At 40.9% G+C, this 23,423-nt stretch overlaps 1 protein-coding gene across 1 annotated transcript in view; it reads left to right on the top strand.

Moving 5' to 3' along the window:
• Nucleotides 1-1,813: 1,813 nt before the first annotated feature.
• LOC113464382 (fibrillin-1-like) overlaps nt 1,814-23,423 on the top strand; it is a 38,439-nt gene continuing 16,829 nt past the window's right edge. The window contains exon 1 of the mRNA XM_026813799.1: nt 1,814-1,998. Coding sequence (XP_026669600.1) covers nt 1,989-1,998 — 10 coding nt within the window. The 5' untranslated portion in view covers nt 1,814-1,988. The remainder of the gene's footprint in view (nt 1,999-23,423) is intronic.

The raw sequence follows: 23,423 nt of genomic DNA, 5'->3' as shown, positions 1-23,423 counted from the left end.
GAATAGCTTCAAGGATGTCGGCAAGAAGTTGATGGCCGTTTCGTCGGTGGAAACTCAAATATTTGCGATGTAATTATTGGATGCTCAGGTCTAAGTGAAGCTTCGGTTTCGCACACTTTCATTCTTGGACTTCTAAACGGTTCGCGCTAAAAACTTGTAGTTACATCAGATATGGAAACACGGACTTTGATTGGAACACTAAAATCTTTTATAGTAAAGAAGAATACTAAGTTTTTTAAAAACAAATTCGACTCAAGCCTTTTTCATGTCGCTGGACTTAAATTAAATCATTTTTATCCACTTTCCTTTTGAAGTAACAAATTTTTCTTGCGATTCCAGTGCCGTTGAACGAGGCCATGAAGTTACACGCGTTTCGCGCGACTCTAATGACACCGTGTAGCCCGGCTAGAGTACATCGGTGTCGCTGAACTCCGGCGCCTCGAGGCACTTCACAGGCGGAGGCCACGCCGAAGAATCCACGGACGCGGCTCTATACTTTGCACCATTACGCTTAATCTACGGCCTGCCGTGTCGATTCACGGGGAACGAGAACGCCGAGCAGGAAACCAGTGTCGTGTCACCGGCAAAACGCTCGACGTCTCTTGATTTGATTTGCGATCTCGCGGAAGAAAACTGGACGAACTGGTGCATCGAGAAATTCCAAACGTTGCCCCATGAAAAAATGTGCCCACGGCTTTCACACCTGTACTATTGAATAATGTATCAACCGCGTGCTGTTGCCATTATGCTTGGCAGAATTTAACCCCTATCCCGTTTTTCTTACTTTCTTTATTGAATACTAAGTCGACGTAATGTATTGATAAACGATAATAAAAGATCGGAATTTATTGCGTGCAAATAACAGTCTTTACATGATTCTTGCTTCACTTTGTAACATTTAATTTATTAAACATCGACATAATCTCATTGAATAATGACTCTTTCTAAATATGCTTGAAATATCACCTTTTAAATATATTTGCTTGGCAAATTTTTTGCGGCAGAATGAAACACAATTTCTTTGACATAGAGGATAGATTAATTTTTTAAACTCGTACATATTGAGTGTCGTAACAATCTCTCGATTGGGATGGATTTCTATTGATAATGGCTTTGACATCGCTCGAATCAATTTATTCAAACTGCACAAACTTATTTGCCAACCCAATATACAATTGTTTCCCATAATTCTGATTCATTCCGAATTGCCTACCTAATAAAAATCGGCATGATCTATCCGGACAACCCAATACATGATATTGTAACGTATTCTAAGAAATTCTATGGTCCGAATGAAAAGATATGAACCGGCGTCCCATATAGGCAGACAACCTTGAGGGGCACGGCATCCGAAATTTCTAGTAGTCGCGTCGAGTGACCTCGGGCAACAGGACCATCCATCCTCCCGATATCTTAAACCCTAGCTCCGTCCCGTGGCCGATAAACCTTCTAGGGAAGCGGTCTCGCGCACGGTCTCGGTCGAGGGAGATCGGTTCCAGGCGTGGAGTTCTTCGAGTTCGCGCGTCGATCGCGGAGTTCTCTGCGCGGTGGTTCTCCCAGGGGCCCGTGGGAGTGCGCCGAGGCAGGTAAGACCGAGAGATCGGAGCAGGTGAGGAAGCGGAAAGGGGGCGGACGCGGAGGACGGAGGACGAGGTGGTGAGAGAGGAGGTCGTAGAAAAGAGAGAGGTTCGCCGAAGCAAAGAGCAGGATCGTCGACCAATGAGACACCAGGCCGGCGATGACGTCGCCGTTGTCTCACGTCGAAGTCTCACCAAAAGTCTTCGCCAGCCACCAGTTCGTCCGCGGTCTCCCGGCTGGACGAGGAGTTCGTCCTTTTCTCAAAACCCCAGTCACCGACAGGTGGTTTATTTATTTATTTATTTTTTTTTTTTTTTAATTTCGTTACCGTGGAACCGAATAGTGAAACCAGCCAAGATTGGACAAAGCATAGACGGAAGGATCGTGGCTGAAGGAGGCTCCTGTCAGCCATGGGGACGGGTAAGTTGCTGACAGTGTGCTTCGAAGGGTACGAGGATTCCACCTGGCGCAACGCAGTGGTTCCGATTTTAATCATACCACCTGGATTACCCGGTGCTTCGTGTTTCTTCTCCGTTAACCCTTACGATGGGAAGTGGTCTCCTTCCCCTGCAATCTGGTGAACCAGACCAGGACATTATCAATATCCGGCGACGGCTCATTTCTTCTCTTCTCGCTACTCTTACAAACCTGATGGAGAGCATTAACTTTGTATCCAGATAGAGAACACTCTCGGTCGTTGAATCCAACACTGATCGGCTTTGCCCTCTTCTGGAGTCAAGGTTGTTCCGAAGGAACATTCGCGAGTGCCTATCCAATACCGCTTAAAAATCGTATACCCATCAAGGATACTCTAGAACATTGGATAATTAATATAATTACACTTTGAAGTCTGCAAGGTTCTCCAAAATGGACGATTCCTTTCCAAGGGCTCGCTCAGCGATTATGGTACCAAAATTCTCCTCCCTCTCTGACTTCGGCTTGGCCTTGAAATAATTCCACATCAGCGAGAAGGTTGTCGAAAGTCGTCTCGAGGAAAGTGTAACGCTGCATCACTTTCATCTCGCGTTCGATTGAGAATTCGATACCGTAAAATATCTACGTGCATCGATTTCAGGCTGTGTAGAAGAGACGGCTGATAGAATTTGTAGGAACGGTTCTGTTCGTTGCATCGAATAGGTGCATAGTTGATTATGTCAGCGTTGGTTCCGACCTTTAGCACATCCTTTAGGCAGATGGTGTCAAGGATGAGAGCGCGAGGTGTGCGCGCGGCACCCGATCAGAAATTATGCGACTACCTGGGCGTAACGTTGTTAGTTGGTTTCTTTTTTATTTTCTGCGCGCCGCGAGATAGCGAATACTCGTCACGTTCTCAGGTCGGTTCGTTGCACTTTCTTCGTGCGTACGAGTACATATTTGGTGAGCCATCTTCGTGATTTTTTTTCGATCCGCTTCCGGTTTCGTCGGTGGGTTACGACTTTAGAAAGTGCTCGGTAAAAGTCGGCGAAAAATGGACCACAGCCCATAAGCGGTTGCAAATTCAGTCTGGTTTGGCAACTCTACTCTCGATACTTACAACACGAGTTCTCTACCCATGAGAATTCCAATAATCATCAAGAGACCATTATCTAACTCGTTGAAATCTTCTCTACCGCTGACCTTGAATAAAGCCTGTTCTTCAGCGAGCTAAATAAAGTGCACAGGAATTTAGATGTTTCCTTTTAAGCCGCACATGCAAATTCCTCCGGCAACCCAGCTCGACCGTTAAAGGACTCTGAAAACGAATCAAACTCAACGTCTCAGTGCTCTTCCAAGGTAGATCGATCGCCCCGAGCTCGATCGGAGATACAGTGAATTCGAGCCCGACACTTTCTGTGACAAGCGGGTACATGCACGTACATAGATACATATTGTAGAAGTTCGCTGGCTCCGGGATCCGGTTTTGCGGCCGCGAGTGCTTTCACGAGGTACGCGATGTGCAAAAAGGATCCTAGGATGATTAAGCGGCGAAAACGAGTGCTCCGAGTTCGAGGACGATGTGAGTGAGTGAGCAGTTTCGATGAAGCACAGTAAAGAGGAAAAGTAAGGATACGGTGACTGACAAAGTGGTGCGGACCCTTTGGTGGCATTTTAATGGACCACGGATTTAAGTCATCACTCCGGATCTAACGCAAGTACCTATTTTTACCAGCGGCCATTGCGTAAGTCCTGTTCCCGGGAATGGAAAAATATGCGTGATCTTGCGGTCTAATACGGGACGAATTAACATTATATACTATTTTTTATAAAGTTGCAGTGGTTCTTGCTTTAGTGTGCCACTTAAAACTTGTAAATTCTAAAGCCATTTCAAGATACAGTGACATGCATGAATATTCATAGATATTTCCAGACTGAATAACTTTTTTATTATTAGATTTGAAATGTGCAATAGGCTTCACTGTAGATTGCAAAAAATCCAATGATACGATATTAATCCGGAAATTAACCGTTAGACGTGATACTGTACTCCAGATTACAAATTTCTACTATTTATATATTTTACTATTTATCAGATCAGTAAATATGAAAAGAAAATTCACGACGTAATATAATCTTTTCGAAAGTACTTGTACTATTATATTTCATCAGGATAGATTGAAACCTTTCGAAGAGCACGTATCAATAAAATATTGTACTTGAACCCAAATCACGTACATATTTCTCACTTTTTATTTCTATAAAAGAAGAATTGCGCGACAACTTTCCCTTCATGGCTTCGCGAGTTAATTTAAGCGTTACCTCAAACGTCATTTTATACAAATAGGAGAAGAATGACGTGGTAAGCTTGAATTCTCGGAGATGCGTCTGCTTTGATTCGTTAAGCTATTGCGATTTGTTGTGTTTCAATATAACAAGTTTCTGAAAGCGCTAGTACTGTTGGATCAGTTTGATAAGTAGACTACAAATTTTATGGAAGGCTTCAGATACATATTGGACATAGGTTTTTATTAAATTTCCTAAATTTTTACCAGAGATCTTACGGCTCATACATTCTTAAATAAAATGCACAAATTGCCTAAGACATGAAAGATTCCATTAAGAATTATTTTTCTTAAAGAATTTTATCATGTGATTCTTCCAAAAGAAAAGAGTATCCTTAAGTATGTGACAATTCTCAAGCTTCGAATTTATTAGGCTATTGTGAGTTTCATGGAATTCAGGACGCAGTAATCTATTTTCACAGTGAAGCGACCGGCGCTGGGAGGGCTCCATTATCTTGCAAATGCATTCGGAATACATTACACCCATCATTTGCTTGTGGCTCGTGCTCCTTCGCACCACGACTAAAATCGATTACTGGTGTCCGATTCGCGGAATCCCTCGAGCCATTGCCTCAACTAACAGCATCCAGAGATGCACAATGAAGCCATATCCGCGGTGTTCCAGCGCGCCGATTCTGCGCCCGTTAAAACGTGACCGTGCAAACGTGAACCGAACGTTTTGCACGTTCACCGCGTTCTCTGGTTTAAATATAAAAGGAAATGAAAAGCATTTCACGCAATTCTCGAAAGTGAGAGTCGGCTGTTTACTCTCTGAGATAATCCTCGTTAATCCTTATTGAACTCGTTTCAATACATCGATTAAGCCTGTGATTTAGCGATTAGCATGAAATTCGGGATCAGTAGAAAATCGTCGATAATTGGCACATCACCTTTCTTACTAACCGATGTGAATAAGATGAGTAATTTCTCTTGAAACCGTGATTGCAAATTAGTTTTGTAACCGATTCCTAAAAGTGCAATACTTTTCGAACGGTGACTGTTTTCTTATGTCACCGATGAAACTGGCTGTGCGCCCAGACGGCGAAAGGCATTGTCGAGGTCACGGTGCACGGGTACTGTCATTTCATCGGTCGAAACCTATAGAAACCGAGTCAATCCGTGGGCGTTATCGTAGGTCGATTCTTCTTACCCAATCACGTTACGATGCGTGATCCAATTACTCGAGCATGTGACTTGTATTATCACTTCGCTCCAGATGCTTCAAATTACTTCTGCTACCAAGCATTTTTGTTGTACAAGGTGAATTAAGATGCTAGAATCATCCTAGAGATTCTGACGCTCGATAAGACACGGGAAAAGAATCGGTGGAACTTGGAGATTCTTCCATCTGCAATTAAAACCTACAATCCTCTGAAATGATGGGAATGATTAAACGAGTGCTTGGAAAGCGTGTGTTTGTAGCACCATTTCGAGTTATAGTACAATTTATTTATGGTAAACATGACTCGCATGTTTTAACATACTTCTTTTCTTATTTGAAGAACTTTCATCTTTAGAATCGAAATTAGTCAGTAAAATTGTAAATCTGATCGTTAACATTTTTTTTCAAAATTATTTTGACCAGCCAGTTTTATTAGAACAATTTAATGAAGAATAACTATGATTTCTGGAAATAATAGCGACGTTTAGAATTTTTCGCATATTAGCCGCGACCTCGTTTGAACTCCACGTTGACGGTAGGAAAGATGGTGGTTGCGCAATCAGAAATGTGTATCACACGTGAAACGCGTTCGCATCCGCCCCTGTGCGATGTCTCTGCTGGAAATAATTAATAAGCGTACCGGCGTTCGCCATCCTTGCTAGCGCTTAATTATACTACGGTCCTAGCGTTCTCCGGTTGAGAACGATAACATCGTTCGTCGAAAATTCAATTTCTCTTCATAAAAAGAAAATAAGACGGTGGTTAATTAAAGATAAACGCTGAGTAATAAATCTGTTTCTGATGTATTGAATTAATTTGGTTTAAAATAAAATGCACTTGCAATGTTAACGTTAAGAAATGACATTTATTTCACTGTTCAATAATAATGTATATTATATTCTTGATATTTTGCACATTAAATTCTTTATATTTCTAGTGCATTCAAGTTTCGTATGAATATCCAATTTATTTCCCAATAATTAAGGAAATGGAGTCGAACTGGATGTTTGATTTCGCTTCAGTCGCACGAGATCGCGTCGTTCTTTTACCCGGAATCGAGCTAACGTCTTTCTTCTTTTCGTTCCCCGTAACAAGAAATCTAAGCCTCGGCGACCACGAAGAGCACCGTTTCAGTCGCTTCCCGTGATTGTTCTCCGTAGCACTTACGCGCAGCTGCACACATTCCACGGTAGAGTTGAGCTCGTCACGAGAATCCTAAATTTTACGGGTTTTTTGCTTGTGCCAACCGGGACAAAAACGATTTAATGCGTGCTTCTACGTTCGACCTTGAAAGACAGATCTTCTATAATAGCCGCGCACACTGCACAAGAGAGCAAAGGTCAGAAAAAAATAATTAAATCGTAATTAAATTCTCGACTAATACGGCAACTCTAAGGAGAAAAACGGAGTTCCTGTACGACTGGCGTAAGTTGAAGAACGCTGGGTTAGTTGAGAGTGGAGGCAGAGGGAAGCTTTTTGCCAGCGTGCCTCCGAAGATGAGAAGTCATGAAGGCACACGGAGCTCCTTCTGTATAATCTCTGCATATTTATGAGTTTCCCAAGTAATATTTAGCTTGGACTTCATTCAATTATGCAGCAGCCTCCGGCCGGTTTCCTCGGCCCAATTGCATCGTTTGCCGCGTTTCTCTATTACGAATGCGAAGAGCAGGATCGCTCCGGCTTATGAAAGAAACTTAATCTTCTTCATGTACATACGCACGTGCAAACGTTATCAAAAATAAATAGGCACTCGTTTAACCATTTGATTTTAAATTGTTATTTCCATACATATGTAGATTGGTTAGTTGAGAGTGGAGGCAGAGGGAAGCTTTTTGCCAGCGTGCCTCCGAAGATGAGAAGTCATGAAGGCACACGGAGCTCCTTCTGTATAATCTCTGCATATTTATGAGTTTCCCAAGTAATATTTAGCTTGGACTTCATTCAATTATGCAGCAGCCTCCGGCCGGTTTCCTCGGCCCAATTGCATCGTTTGCCGCGTTTCTCTATTACGAATGCGAAGAGCAGGATCGCTCCGGCTTATGAAAGAAACTTAATCTTCTTCATGTACATACGCACGTGCAAACGTTATCAAAAATAAATAGGCACTCGTTTAACCATTTGATTTTAAATTGTTATTTCCATACATATGTAGATTATGTACTTTATGACAATGAAAAAAAATCCTATTAAGATTGAGAATCCAAGAAAATTCTTTCCCTAGATAAATTCTTGATGAGATAAACAGCTAAGGTGTTATAAAGTGCAGTAAAGTCGACGATTAAGTTAATTAAATCATGGGCGTCCCGTGGCCGGTTGCCGGGCCACACGAAATCGGTGCCGGGCTACTGTATAATAAATACTAGTGTACGTGCGGACAAGATAGATAGAGAGGCGTACGCATACGGGGAGACGACGATGATTAACCGGCCGATCGGTTAGACCGGTATCCACGTCAAGCAACGCGAAAGTGGCGAGGTGCGGTCGTCCATTGCCGATTATAGACATCCTTCGTTTCTCAGACGCCACTCCTCTTTTTCTACGTTGAGCTTCTCTACGAGAGAGAAAGGAGGAGAGAGTACAGGTCTCATGTCTCACAATTAGGCCACTTCCAGACGTTTATTGTTTATCGGAAAATCGGAAATATGTTTTAGAACCCGGGATCATGTTAATAATTGAATGATTATAGTAAAACAAATCATATGTATAGTCGCAATCATGTAATAAATCATACAATAAATCATGATTACCCTGCGGATTTTCATGCGAAATAATGCGTTTATGGCAATTAATTAAGAAAATGTATTTAGGACTGACATTTCATTTATCATTCAATGCAATCACTTTTCATACCTTGTGTAGTTTTATGTATCATATGTAAAGTTTTTATAAATGCATAAGATCTGTAATTTAATCATGATTAATTTTAGTAGAATTGTTCTTCAAATGAATAATTCTGAAGTATTATTTTCAATGAGAAATGAGCATCTAGCTTGCCAATTAGTTGATATTAGAATTTAGAAAATTGCTTTGATACTTGTATTGATTAGAATGTCTGAGATTTTGTATTATAAAATTTTGTATCTGTCAAAGTAATAGCAATATGAGAATCCAGGATTTTATCTATGATTACTTAACTCTTATTCTCGACGATAAATAAAATATCAACAAATTTTCATTCGTTTATTCAAATCCTTATTACTAGATTTTATATATTTACAAAAAAATTTCAAGACATATAAAACGTATGAAATGTCAGCATGAATGCATGCACATCATGATAGTTAAATGATCAAAGCGTATTTTTCTGGTCACGAGCGAGTACACCTCGCATCGTTATGTGCATGCGGGTATCACTCCGGAAGGGGGTGGAAGAACGTCGGCGTATATTAGACCGCATCCTCCGTATCGAATCGTTAATTTTCAAAGGATTCATCTTATAATTTATCGCGTGTTCCCCCTAGCCCCCAGCGGATACCCTCTCGTGAGAAATTTATAAATGGCCGTTTGCCGTGGCAGGAAGCTCTCGCGGAAGGAAGAGAATAAATTAGAATCTCTGTTCTTTCGCCCTGAGCATAAATTCGCGTCTCAAACTATTTGAAACAATTTATAGTGAATAGATGGAATTCATGCATTTATAAGAATGTGGAGAAAATACAAAACGTATACGTAATATTTCAATTTAATTATAATGTCATAAGCTAAGTGTGCATCGCAATTGCTTAAGGTTCTATGAGCCTTAAGATAAAAACAATGACGGAGCATCGAAATTTTAACATTTCTTAAACTTTTGCTAGAGACGTTACGGCTCATACAACTTTAATTAACGCAGAGAACTTTTATTCCATTTTCTAAATCATAAAATGTTTTATATGATTTTTCGTCAGGGATAAATGTTGAAATGCTATAAAATATCGAATAAACCACGATGGCACAGTAAAATTGTATTTATAGGAAACATTCACTGTCATAGGTATTACGCAGTTGTATCATTTTCTCAACTGCTTAATTAGCCGTATTAGCGAGGAAAGCAACCGGTATTCGCGCAACTGCGTTTTCCATTATTTCTCTCTCGTTTTACACAGTCGATCTTCCTTATTCCCCGCGATGCAGAGCGGGTAGCTCCGATGGTTCGCGCTTCTCGGAAGCAGAATATTCTTCGACCTTTCGCGGCCACCGAGTGTAGGCGCCATTACTCGGCCGTCGGTCTCCCTTCTCTACCCCTTTCCTCCTCAACCTCTTCTTCTCTTCTTCCCCTATCTTCTTCTTCTACTTCTACAACTACTCGCTTCTCCTTCCACGGCTTATCTTGCTCGCCTCTACGAGTCAAGGACCGTTCTCAAGGAGGTCGCTCCTTTAACCGGGCGTGTAGCTACACGTTTTCCTTTGTCTTCGAGAATCGCCTTCGTATCGCGCCGCTGTTACGTCTTGTATTTCCCAAAGCCGCTTTCGCTCTGGCTTTCCTCCCGTACCATCGCGTGCATCCGTTCAGAGGATGGAAAACTTTCGATTCACTCTAGCCTCTTGTTTGCTACCTACTTACATCTCTAAGTCTTATGACATACTGCATCTATAAACGAGATACTGTGAGATCATATTTGATTACGAATATTGAGAGGAAATAGGAGTATCAAGGAGACCTTTTTATGCCAAATTTCAATTTTTGTACACTATTATGTGAGTGAATCCTTTGACACTAATTATAGTAGACTCACACTAGTTTGGATGATCATTTCATTTCTTTTATTTTAACAGGTAAAAATACTTATAGGTCCTGAGACTTATGAACGGGATTTTCTCTCTTGAAATATAGGTTCCAAGCGGTACTGTTTACGTATGCATACCACGCGCGCTATCCCTGGTTCCCACTGCTATACTCTTCGTGTTCCTCACAGAGCTCCCTTATAATTATCATAGTTGGAAAATATTTTCCAGAAAATTTTCGTATTTTCAAAGCTTAGCCTCAATTTCTTTAATCGTCATTTCGGTATTGGTATTATACAGGGTGTTCATTTTAACTCGAACATCTAAATTAGAGACTGTAAAAAAAAATGACTGATATCGGTAGCGAAAAATGTTTGAAACGAAAATTGTAGACATCGTGAAAGTTACGAGTTTCGTATGAAACATTCTTTTTATGCAAAGCATTTGTTAATTTAAACAGTTAAATAGAAATTTAAATAGGAATTTAATTAAAAATTTAAATAGAAATTTATTTTCCCTCTCTAAGTGTATTATTTTATTCAACATATATATATATGTATATCTGTAATTTAGATTTCGTGTAATACATAAATTCCCTCATTAGTTGAGGCTGTAATTTCAACGTGATGTATCGAAAGCAATTATTATACGGTTGTGGATAAAAATGAAGATGTCGGGTGAAGAGCAGCGTGCAAACTACACTGTAATGTGTTCATCTAGTTCCGTAGGCGCACCCGAGGCGATCCGCACGCTGAATCGTATTTGATGATCACTTATGAGAGTTTACGATTCTACGCGGAGAGAACCGTAAGCCATTAACGCGCGGCGGGAATCGAGGGAAACGATTGAATCGTAGCAGAATAATCCAGATCGACTCGAGAAACGCGACTGACTAGTTCCCAGATCCACTGAGAAAAGCAAAAGTGACACTTTCAGCGTGCGGAACACGTAATCGTTACCTTGCGTTACGCACAAAAGAGGAGGAGCAAGGTGCGATTAAATCCGAGACTATTAACTTCGTCGTGTACCATTACAAGTGTTACAAGCCGTTTCATGCTCCTTTCCAATGCCCGTAGACTTTATGCGTTTACAGAAAAATTGCAACTCATTTATAGAGAAATTGTGACTTCAGAATTATTATTATCCAAAGACATGAAATGAGATGTTACCTATAAAGGATGCACGTGATGTAAAAACAAACTGCATATCATGATAATCGAGAGATAACAGAAAATTAATTTTTTTAATTGATATAAGAATTCAATTTTAATTATTTTCATTTGCGGAAGGAGGTTAATTGCATTTGTTCACCGTAAAGAGCAGCCTCTCAGATTTTAAACAGATGCACCGAATTTGCATACAAATAATAGGCTTGCGAAGCTAGCGTGTTGTACGTGACGCACGACTAATTTCTAGCTTAGGCGTGTTTGGTTAACTGTAAAATCGTCGCGAGACCATCTGTTTGCGAATTTGCAACGACCTGTTACTCCTCGGAAATCTGTTCGATGGCTCGTTGACGAACTGAATTACGGGTCTGCTCGTCGCTGGAGTATCGACGGATACCGTTGCGCCGACGTCGTCACGGGCCAGTAATGAGATTACAAACTATTACGCAAACGTGTTACGTAAATTCGCGATCTGAAGGTGGTAAAACAAGGATGTGGTTCTCGTTCATAGAAAAAAAAATTGCTTGTGGTAATTAAAGGAAGAAATTAGTGAGAAGACTAATAATATACGAATGTATTAAGTGTTAATTGCCATAGAAACTTCAAGGTTTATTATATTAATCATGCATTTATGTAAAAATAAAAGTGAACAATCGCTATGACTAAACGTACACAACGTGTCATTGTGTGCCTAATACTTAAATTAGGAGTGTATTAGTAACTAGTCAGAGCTTAAACGTCATTAGAAAACCGGTAACGCAAGCCAAGATCCTTTTTCTTCCACGGTGCTTAATATAAATCTTAGTTAAATCAGCAGCTGAGTGTACATATGGAACGTAGTGAATCAATCAAATTTCGGGATCGTCGTTGCCGGAAGACATTAACAGAGCCTCGATCACAGCCAGTTTCCCGCGGATTACTCATCCTCCTATCTATTTATATCTCGATTGATTGTTTCGTATAAACAGCAGTGATGAATGTTTACGAGGGACTCCGCTATAGCACAATTTCTAGGTAATAATAATTCCCGCTGGTCGTCCAGCGTGGCCGTGCATAATCGACCTTCCACCCTTTAACAGTTACGATGCAATTAATCGAGCTTCGAGGATGACGGTGTCAAGGGGTCGCAGTGAAAATTACTTTTCGAGCCTCCTTCGCCGCGTTCCGTTACACGGATACCGTGCATTTACACGTTGGCACACGCGCGCTTCGTTATTACCAGGATGATTTTATTATTTCATTGAACGGTGACTTCCGATAATGAGAGTCATTATGCGACACCTCAGGAAATCCCTGCCTTCTGTCCTTATATTGATTTCTCGATTGGCCTTGGGATGCAGCTTCACATTTCCGTCATCGAGATGGAATTTGAATAACGGGAATAGCAAATTGCGAGATGTAAACATGAATGGATTTAAACAAGTATTATTCGTAATAATAATTTATTAATAAAACATACAATTAATTGTTTATTGTTGTAAAACTATACAATGTAGTAACGAAAACGTCATATGAAATAAATATAATGGAGCCATAATGAAATCATATGTAAAATATTTAAAAAGAAATTATTTTAAATAAAAAATTATATCTAGCCTAGTTGTTATATTTAAATGACTTATGTATAATTAATTATATTATGATTATGCTGTACACAAATTATACAAGAAAAATGTAATGTGGTCGATGAAGAAAATCATTCTTTTAAAACGGGTCGATTCAAGAAAATAGTTGGGAATCCCTGAGTTACAGGCTCGACGATATGTTCTAAGACTTATGAACAAGGGTGTACGTACTGCGCGGATTGGAAAAATAGCCAGGCGGCGCGAGAAACGTTAGAACGGTGAATTTTCGCAACGATCAATTTGTCCGGTTAACAATCGGCAACACGTGTTAGGCGGCGCGATCAGGAAAATTGCAGTAATTTTACCGTTTTGCAGTAGTCATCCAGGCGTGCGTACGCGCATCGTCCAAACCGATAATAACGCCGCGGCGCGTTTCCAACCGAGCCGTGCGCGCCTTAAGTGGTCCATCGAGCCAGCGATGCGAGTTATTATCCGCCACTTCGCGTTTCGTATTCGTCGTTGCACGCGTCCATATCCTCTACTTCTCCGCCGAGCAATTTCAATTCGCGATTCATTCGCGCCACGTTGTTCTTGCCTCCTTCGCAAGTTTATATTTAAATGACTTATGTATAATTAATTATATTATGATTATGCTGTACACAAATTATACAAGAAAAATGTAATGTGATCGATGAAGAAAATCATTCTTTTAAAACGGGTCGATTCAAGAAAATAGTTGGGAATCCCTGAGTTACAGGCTCGACGATATGTTCTAAGACTTATGAACAAGGGTGTACGTACTGCGCGGATTGGAAAAATAGCCAGGCGGCGCGAGAAACGTTAGAACGGTGAATTTTCGCAACGATCAATTTGTCCGGTTAACAATCGGCAACACGTGTTAGGCGGCGCGATCAGGAAAATTGCAGTAATTTTACCGTTTTGCAGTAGTCATCCAGGCGTGCGTACGCGCATCGTCCAAACCGATAATAACGCCGCGGCGCGTTTCCAACCGAGCCGTGCGCGCCTTAAGTGGTCCATCGAGCCAGCGATGCGAGTTATTATCCGCCACTTCGCGTTTCGTATTCGTCGTTGCACGCGTCCATATCCTCTACTTCTCCGCCGAGCAATTTCAATTCGCGATTCATTCGCGCCACGTTGTTCTTGCCTCCTTCGCAAGGATTCTCTGAATAGACTGATGTTTGTTCTTTAATATTTGTTCTCTTATTCTCTGGCAAAGAGAAACTCTCCTTTCCTACGGTCTCTTCAAATAACCAGAAACACGTGAGAAAATGTAACCATAGATTACAACAAAAATTATTGAGCCACGGGAATCGAAGCACTAAATTATTTTCTAATAAAACTAATATACTTTATTTTTTAAATGATCTGAACAAAACATTCGATCAGAATTTTCCCTGCGTGTTCATGACCTATTATTACAGTTGTAAATTGATTTAATTAAAAGAAAGTCCGACGGTGAAATGAAGGAAAGTCGAGGCTATGTTTGGTATAACCAGGACGGAGAGGAATACTCTGTTGCACGGTAATGAAACTGTGCGCATGTGTTGCGCGAATAGGCCGATATGACGCGTTCGCGTGCGCCTTAAGTGGCTGCAGGAGAGTTCAATGCTTGCAACAGACAGAGCGCGGGGCTCGATTACAATTGTGTCACCAGTCTCGCCATATTTAGGGAAGACGTTAAGTGGAAATCCGTTAAGTCATTGCGTATTCCACCACGTGGGGATATTAGCGAGATTTATTCTATCTTTATTTGCTAACAAACGAGTATTGTTCTTGTGGCGAGTTCCTCGGCCTTCTTAAAGCGTGATTTATAGTCAGAATACAATTTCTATGTGTCTGTACGAGAAATTAAATAAAACATATTTCTCTCTATTGTACCATAAAAGGCTTATTTTACATAAGAATCTAATAATTTCCTGCATTTCATTCCGACGTTTATAACAGGTTACATGGAAAGAATGATGAGGCCAAGTTTTATGAAGAGAAATGAAGTCAGTAGATACATGTTTATCACTACTTTATCCAGCGCATTCTCACGGATCGAACAACCAGAACGCCATACCGTTAGCGAGATACCTACGCGTTGTGGGAAAAAAATCGCATCGTTCACGCGAGAGGATCGTTAATTCTAATACCGCGGCCGTTCGAGCAACTGATTAAAATAAATGACTGACTAAAGGAAAATTAACCACATCCTTCTTACGATACAATCATGTCATCCGTGACGTCTTCATCGGAAAGCTTACAACTAATTATTACATCAATAAATCGCATTTTATATTTTTGCTGATTATTAAGCTACCGCTGGACGTCATTAACATTGCATGAGCCCTTAAATAAAAATAATGAACTCAAATTTTTTAGAAATCATACGAGGCTGTTACAGAACTTGTTACATCTTGAATTCTTATGTTGAATGTCAAATTTTGATTGGATTTCTGAATTTGAAATGCTGTATTCTCTGACTGTAAGCACTTCACTTGGGATGCATTGATTTCTAATCGAAAAATGCTTTTGTGGTGTTGCATATATTTTGTTGTTTCTATTTATGTATTGTAACATTGAAAGCTGCCCTATGGGAAGCAGGCTATGAAGCCTTCATCTGAATTAAAATTATACATAAGACAAGTAGGCACTGGTACTGTTTTTTTACTGTAAAATTTCATATTCATGGAAAGACACTATACTAAATCACCATATGTTAGGGAAGACTGTACATGGAATGACATGACATAGTATAAAACTATTGTATGTTGAGGAGAACAGTATGAGAATGGTTTCAGGAGGTCCAATACGAATAAGATGATTTGTAATCATACGTGCTCGATCCTGAATCGAGGCTACAGAATCGAAACCTTGGCTCCCATTCGCACGCCGTCGCATCACAGGCATACCAGTTAGTTTTCCCTCGGTTTTCTCGCGTCCCACGCTTCGTTCACCCGCGTTCCTTTTAATCGGCACACCAATTCACCTATCGAGCCGCCGTCGCGTCGCCTTGCTTCTTCCAAAGATGGTAGGTTCGGCTCGCGGCGAGCGTGACGCATTACACATCGATCTTGTTTCTTTCTCGTGACGTAATCTATTCGCCCCAAGGAGAGACCTTCGGGAAACGCCGGTCGACGTAATTGTGCTGCGAGCCGGGTTGAACGCACCCGGGAGGAATTTCGATCGAGAATAATACCACGCGGAACCGTTCGACTTCGGATAAATTGCTCGCGTTGCGATGGACCTTTACTGTTAGACACGCCGTTTTACGATGCCAGGCGTCTCTTACGTCCAAGTATAATAGCGCGGGCCACCGCGAAATCCGCGAGTAAAACGTAACGGTATTGACAGCGAGCTCGTTGGTTGCTCGCGGTTCCACGCCAAGATTCACTCTACACGATCCTTGAGGATACCGTAACCATTATAGACATCATCTCAAGTTCAGATTTTATTACGAATGCTTAGAAAATTCATTGCAATCCTCTCATTTCTGATGCACTTAGAAAATTCATTGCGATCCTCTCAAACCTCTAACATCATCGTCGTCGTCCAACGAATGAATAAATCTTAATATCATATAAATTCAAAGCGCTTGTTTATATGTTAGCAAAAATTTGTAAATCTGTAATTTGAAAAAACAATTAAAATTCTGTGTGGGGCGTGAAAACGAGACCTCCGCGCTCAAGGTTGCTCGTGGCTGACTCGATGGAAACAACGGTGGAGATAAACGGTTTCATTAGCATTCAGTGACGCAACCTACGCGGGTCAGACAATGGCCAGCGCGCGAGTTTCAGTTCGCGGCCGCTTTTCACGTTCCGGTGTCGGGGTTTGATTCGAATGATGAAAAACTTGTAATTTTCAGTCTTCACGCCGCTGGAATCGTTCGTTGCCTCTTCTTCCCCGACTCGCATACTAATGAACAGAGAACATAAAATGATCGATCGGACGTTTCCTTCGTACACACGAGCTGCGATTCGTGAGTCGTTTGAGAAAGGTCATAAATTGTGGATGTGGAGAGTGTGCAGATTGAATGCAATGGGACAGTGAAAGGAAATATTTTAATTTATTTATAATTCTGAGAAATCAACCAATTTTCAATTTAACATATGTTTAATTGAAAAACGATTTGCATATCATCGTTTTAATACCTGTGTGTATAGTAATATCAAACCTGAAATTGAAAGGTGAATCAATTGAGCAAAGGTCGAATGGAATAGAAGAAGAAGCTTTCAATGTCTGTAAAATGATGTAAAAAAGTATTGAGATTAATTCGATGACGAGGCATTGGGACTGGGCGATAAGGCCCACGCGTTACTTCGGTTTCGTTTGCTTCGAGAACTTTCACTTCGCGGCGGAATAATTCTGCCGCTCTCCCGCGGCCGGCTGACGCGCGGTGGGCGTAAGTTTTAGGCCCGAATCACTTGCCAGCTTTTATATAGTTTGTTGATTCATGCCGGATGTTGCCACAGGCGAACAACGATGGACGCCGCGCGTCGGATCGTGTTCAGAATAGGGAATTTCTCAACGCGGTGCAACTGACAAGGTTTGCACGCGCATCGTCCAGCCGCGCTTCCTCTTCTTAAAATAGCAGAATCTTTGATCTCCGTTTCCTTTCCCAATCACGTACAAGCGTTTCGAGCCAAATATGGCGCTATGTTTAATCCTTATAGCGGGATCGTTCATGTCCGATTTACAAAATTCATTAGGCTTCATGTTATGTACAATATTTGAACAAATTGTTTGTCGAAGTCATTCTGATGTTCTTCATTGAGATTTGAATCAGTTTTAGGAAGTATTACTCACTAAAGAATGTATCGGACATGAACGACTTGCAGTTTACAGTCTAATGATTAATTTAAAACGAGTGGAACGTTTTTTTTTTGGTTGATATTTTATCAAAGAATATTAATGAAGCGGTGCGTCCGGTTTCGAGATTTAATTCGACGATGTTCCAGTAGCGCCAATCGATTACCGATGGCTGTTCGTGAAGAGGAAACACTAATGATCGGGATATAATCGAACATCGAGCGCAAGCAATTCGCCTAAAGCGAGGATGTTGACCCTCCTGAGCTTCCTGATTCTTCGAGGATCATTACGAAACGATTTTAATTAGCTGGTACCGAGGATGAAAGTAATTCGGGACGAGATACATCGCAAATTGCGAAGATCATGTCGATGGAAGTCAGGGTCGTTGTTTTGAAATAATGATAGATGCTAATGAACGCGGTGTATATCTCGAACTTTCATTTGAATACTTTTCAATCGATTGAAATTCTATTCCACGTGTATTTTATCAGCGGACATCGTTTGTCGATGGAAAATTTCACTTAATTTGTAAAAGTTATTTTCCTTCATTTACATTCTTCCTGAGATCCGAATCTTTCAACTGAAAAGAAGCCTGAATAAAAGCCAACATTGCTTGGAAGTCAAAAAACGAAATCAAATCAAAGTAAAAATTAAAGGTATTTCATGATGTGTTCAGAAGCAGACTCCATCGGAAATAACAAAAAATTTTCAATCTTACACTTCTCAACAACACAACAACTTACAACTCTGCCTATCTTGCTGAGAAAACGAACTTCGACTCAATCATTCGACTTTTATGCAACGTAATAAGACATTGTAATTCGTTTGCTTGTATCTTCAAATTACACTTCCCATCTTAGTAATAAATAGAATCCAATGATGATTTTCAGTACCAACGTAGAATTTGATTTTTTATTTTTATCCCATGGCAACGCACTGTCCTCTCGATTCGGCAACTATAAAATTCTAGGTCGTAGACTGTCTGTACCGTTACACAGTTCCAACGATACGAGATTTCAGTGGAGTTTCGACTTTCATTGCATTTCGTTTCGAACGCGTTACGAATCGAATCGGTTTTGCAATACAGGTCCAAGGTGAGAGAGAGCGTCTAGTGACGCGTCATTTTTACCGTTAAATGGCACACCGATTAATAAATTATTCAGTTTCCTGCTTACAATTTACTGTCCCTCCGGTTGGTCAGCGTAATAATTAAGGCTCCGTTTCAAGCTTGACGTCTCTCGTTAAATGCCTAACTGTACCCTCGCGGTGTTCTTAAATTTAAAGCTTCTTAGAAAAAGTTGCAGCGGCTGATGAACTCCTGATTTACAGCTTCTCGCGAGAAAGATCGTTTACGAAATACTCGAACGCCTCTCCTTATTTAGAGAATGATTTCGAGAGAAATTTCTCTATCTTTCTCAATGCGTAGGATGATCCACATAGCACGAGATTAAAAAGTCGCGAGATGTACCACGTCGCGTTTAAACACTTTCACGTCGCGACGCAACTCCCATAAAATGAGAACGTAGGCGACACTAAAATCTATTCTAAACGATCAACCAATCGTTATCCTTGGCGGTTCGTTGGGTGCATTCTAATTAATTGATTTAATTAAGTCACTCGTGGACACGTTCGATAGAAATCGAGTTTGTCTCGTCGACAAATACAGAGGGAAATCAGAAGTGGTGGGCCTTGGATTTTTGAAGGTCCTCCCGTCAGGATCTGATTTTATATTGAATATTCGGTATCGAAAGTGGGCCGCGCTAAAGGACCTCGCGCATTTCTTCTCGCGGCGGGTGTCGCAATAAACGCGTGGGAGTTTCGCGTTATTGGATACACATTTGCGTGCGTGTGCAGAGGCGCGCGTGTCACTCGCGTGTACATACGTCGCCGACTAATTGATAGGTTTTGTCATCGTGTTTCCTTCTGTCTACCTACCGGATGATATCATTGACACGCTAACACATTTCGCGGTGATACCCTTACCAAGAGACAACGTTGCCAGCAGACATTTNGTTTTAATACCTGTGTGTATAGTAATATCAAACCTGAAATTGAAAGGTGAATCAATTGAGCAAAGGTCGAATGGAATAGAAGAAGAAGCTTTCAATGTCTGTAAAATGATGTAAAAAAGTATTGAGATTAATTCGATGACGAGGCATTGGGACTGGGCGATAAGGCCCACGCGTTACTTCGGTTTCGTTTGCTTCGAGAACTTTCACTTCGCGGCGGAATAATTCTGCCGCTCTCCCGCGGCCGGCTGACGCGCGGTGGGCGTAAGTTTTAGGCCCGAATCACTTGCCAGCTTTTATATAGTTTGTTGATTCATGCCGGATGTTGCCACAGGCGAACAACGATGGACGCCGCGCGTCGGATCGTGTTCAGAATAGGGAATTTCTCAACGCGGTGCAACTGACAAGGTTTGCACGCGCATCGTCCAGCCGCGCTTCCTCTTCTTAAAATAGCAGAATCTTTGATCTCCGTTTCCTTTCCCAATCACGTACAAGCGTTTCGAGCCAAATATGGCGCTATGTTTAATCCTTATAGCGGGATCGTTCATGTCCGATTTACAAAATTCATTAGGCTTCATGTTATGTACAATATTTGAACAAATTGTTTGTCGAAGTCATTCTGATGTTCTTCATTGAGATTTGAATCAGTTTTAGGAAGTATTACTCACTAAAGAATGTATCGGACATGAACGACTTGCAGTTTACAGTCTAATGATTAATTTAAAACGAGTGGAACGTTTTTTTTTTGGTTGATATTTTATCAAAGAATATTAATGAAGCGGTGCGTCCGGTTTCGAGATTTAATTCGACGATGTTCCAGTAGCGCCAATCGATTACCGATGGCTGTTCGTGAAGAGGAAACACTAATGATCGGGATATAATCGAACATCGAGCGCAAGCAATTCGCCTAAAGCGAGGATGTTGACCCTCCTGAGCTTCCTGATTCTTCGAGGATCATTACGAAACGATTTTAATTAGCTGGTACCGAGGATGAAAGTAATTCGGGACGAGATACATCGCAAATTGCGAAGATCATGTCGATGGAAGTCAGGGTCGTTGTTTTGAAATAATGATAGATGCTAATGAACGCGGTGTATATCTCGAACTTTCATTTGAATACTTTTCAATCGATTGAAATTCTATTCCACGTGTATTTTATCAGCGGACATCGTTTGTCGATGGAAAATTTCACTTAATTTGTAAAAGTTATTTTCCTTCATTTACATTCTTCCTGAGATCCGAATCTTTCAACTGAAAAGAAGCCTGAATAAAAGCCAACATTGCTTGGAAGTCAAAAAACGAAATCAAATCAAAGTAAAAATTAAAGGTATTTCATGATGTGTTCAGAAGCAGACTCCATCGGAAATAACAAAAAATTTTCAATCTTACACTTCTCAACAACACAACAACTTACAACTCTGCCTATCTTGCTGAGAAAACGAACTTCGACTCAATCATTCGACTTTTATGCAACGTAATAAGACATTGTAATTCGTTTGCTTGTATCTTCAAATTACACTTCCCATCTTAGTAATAAATAGAATCCAATGATGATTTTCAGTACCAACGTAGAATTTGATTTTTTATTTTTATCCCATGGCAACGCACTGTCCTCTCGATTCGGCAACTATAAAATTCTAGGTCGTAGACTGTCTGTACCGTTACACAGTTCCAACGATACGAGATTTCAGTGGAGTTTCGACTTTCATTGCATTTCGTTTCGAACGCGTTACGAATCGAATCGGTTTTGCAATACAGGTCCAAGGTGAGAGAGAGCGTCTAGTGACGCGTCATTTTTACCGTTAAATGGCACACCGATTAATAAATTATTCAGTTTCCTGCTTACAATTTACTGTCCCTCCGGTTGGTCAGCGTAATAATTAAGGCTCCGTTTCAAGCTTGACGTCTCTCGTTAAATGCCTAACTGTACCCTCGCGGTGTTCTTAAATTTAAAGCTTCTTAGAAAAAGTTGCAGCGGCTGATGAACTCCTGATTTACAGCTTCTCGCGAGAAAGATCGTTTACGAAATACTCGAACGCCTCTCCTTATTTAGAGAATGATTTCGAGAGAAATTTCTCTATCTTTCTCAATGCGTAGGATGATCCACATAGCACGAGATTAAAAAGTCGCGAGATGTACCACGTCGCGTTTAAACACTTTCACGTCGCGACGCAACTCCCATAAAATGAGAACGTAGGCGACACTAAAATCTATTCTAAACGATCAACCAATCGTTATCCTTGGCGGTTCGTTGGGTGCATTCTAATTAATTGATTTAATTAAGTCACTCGTGGACACGTTCGATAGAAATCGAGTTTGTCTCGTCGACAAATACAGAGGGAAATCAGAAGTGGTGGGCCTTGGATTTTTGAAGGTCCTCCCGTCAGGATCTGATTTTATATTGAATATTCGGTATCGAAAGTGGGCCGCGCTAAAGGACCTCGCGCATTTCTTCTCGCGGCGGGTGTCGCAATAAACGCGTGGGAGTTTCGCGTTATTGGATACACATTTGCGTGCGTGTGCAGAGGCGCGCGTGTCACTCGCGTGTACATACGTCGCCGACTAATTGATAGGTTTTGTCATCGTGTTTCCTTCTGTCTACCTACCGGATGATATCATTGACACGCTAACACATTTCGCGGTGATACCCTTACCAAGAGACAACGTTGCCAGCAGACATTTGCATGAACAAATGCGAATTTTTATCTTTCAACCAAAGACAATCGTTCTTAGTGAATTGATAAAAAGACACAAGTTTTCAATTCCATAAAAAATAGAAAGAAAACGAAACTTTTTTTATCATATTGTTATAGTTGCAATTATTGTTTAAGCTGGTACCATGCTAGTACCACTGCCAACACTAAATTGCACTCATATACTTCTGACTATTAGTACACATCAACAAGAAGACAAACAAAACTTGAATTTGTTATGTCACTGGATGATTGAAAGTAATTCTACTGCAATCCATTCCGTCGACGTAAAAAAAATTCCAGAGGATACAATGCGAATGATGTCACATGAAAGTGAACGGTGTTACCTCACGTTGTTTGCAAGCTACTTCCGCGACGGAAATAGCGGGCAGTATCGATGCATTTAAAGTTTCGAGGGTGGCCAAATTTCCATGACGAATTCATTTTCAGCGAAGGGCTCCAATGGTCGAATCGCCAGCTGCGCGGCTCGTTGGTCGAGGAGTTAAGGGTACGCGAAGGTGCTCATGACGGAGGGGCCAAGGGGGGCCACAGGTGCATCGCACTCGCACGCCCTCCTTTATTACGTTCCTCCGCGTCGGCCGTTCTCTCTTTTCCGTGTCTCTCGCTTCAACTTGAAGCAACCCTGCTCGTTAGTAACGGACTCACGACGTAGCATGCTATCTACCGCTGTGCATTATCCTAAATTCTCGATTATGTACTTATACGAGACGTGCGAGGGAGTTTGTTGAGATAACAAGCGTCCGTAATGAATGCTGTAGACATTTCCTGTTCTTCCTAATTTGACAACTTTAAAGCTTATTCAGTCATGAAGCGCACAGTAATTTATCACTGTGATTCTTTTTCGCAATTAGTTCCTGTGAACTGACTAATTTGGTACAAAGATATCTGATGTATCCCAATAATGTTTGTATTTTAGTACTACTTGAAATTATTCACTATTTATTGACTTCCCTGTAC

Source organism: Ceratina calcarata, unplaced genomic scaffold, assembly GCF_001652005.2.
Source record: "Ceratina calcarata isolate Rehan_Ccalc_2016 unplaced genomic scaffold, ASM165200v1 scaffold350.2, whole genome shotgun sequence".
Classification (NCBI taxonomy): domain Eukaryota; kingdom Metazoa; phylum Arthropoda; class Insecta; order Hymenoptera; family Apidae; genus Ceratina; species Ceratina calcarata.
This window is presented reverse-complemented; position numbering and strand designations above follow the sequence as displayed.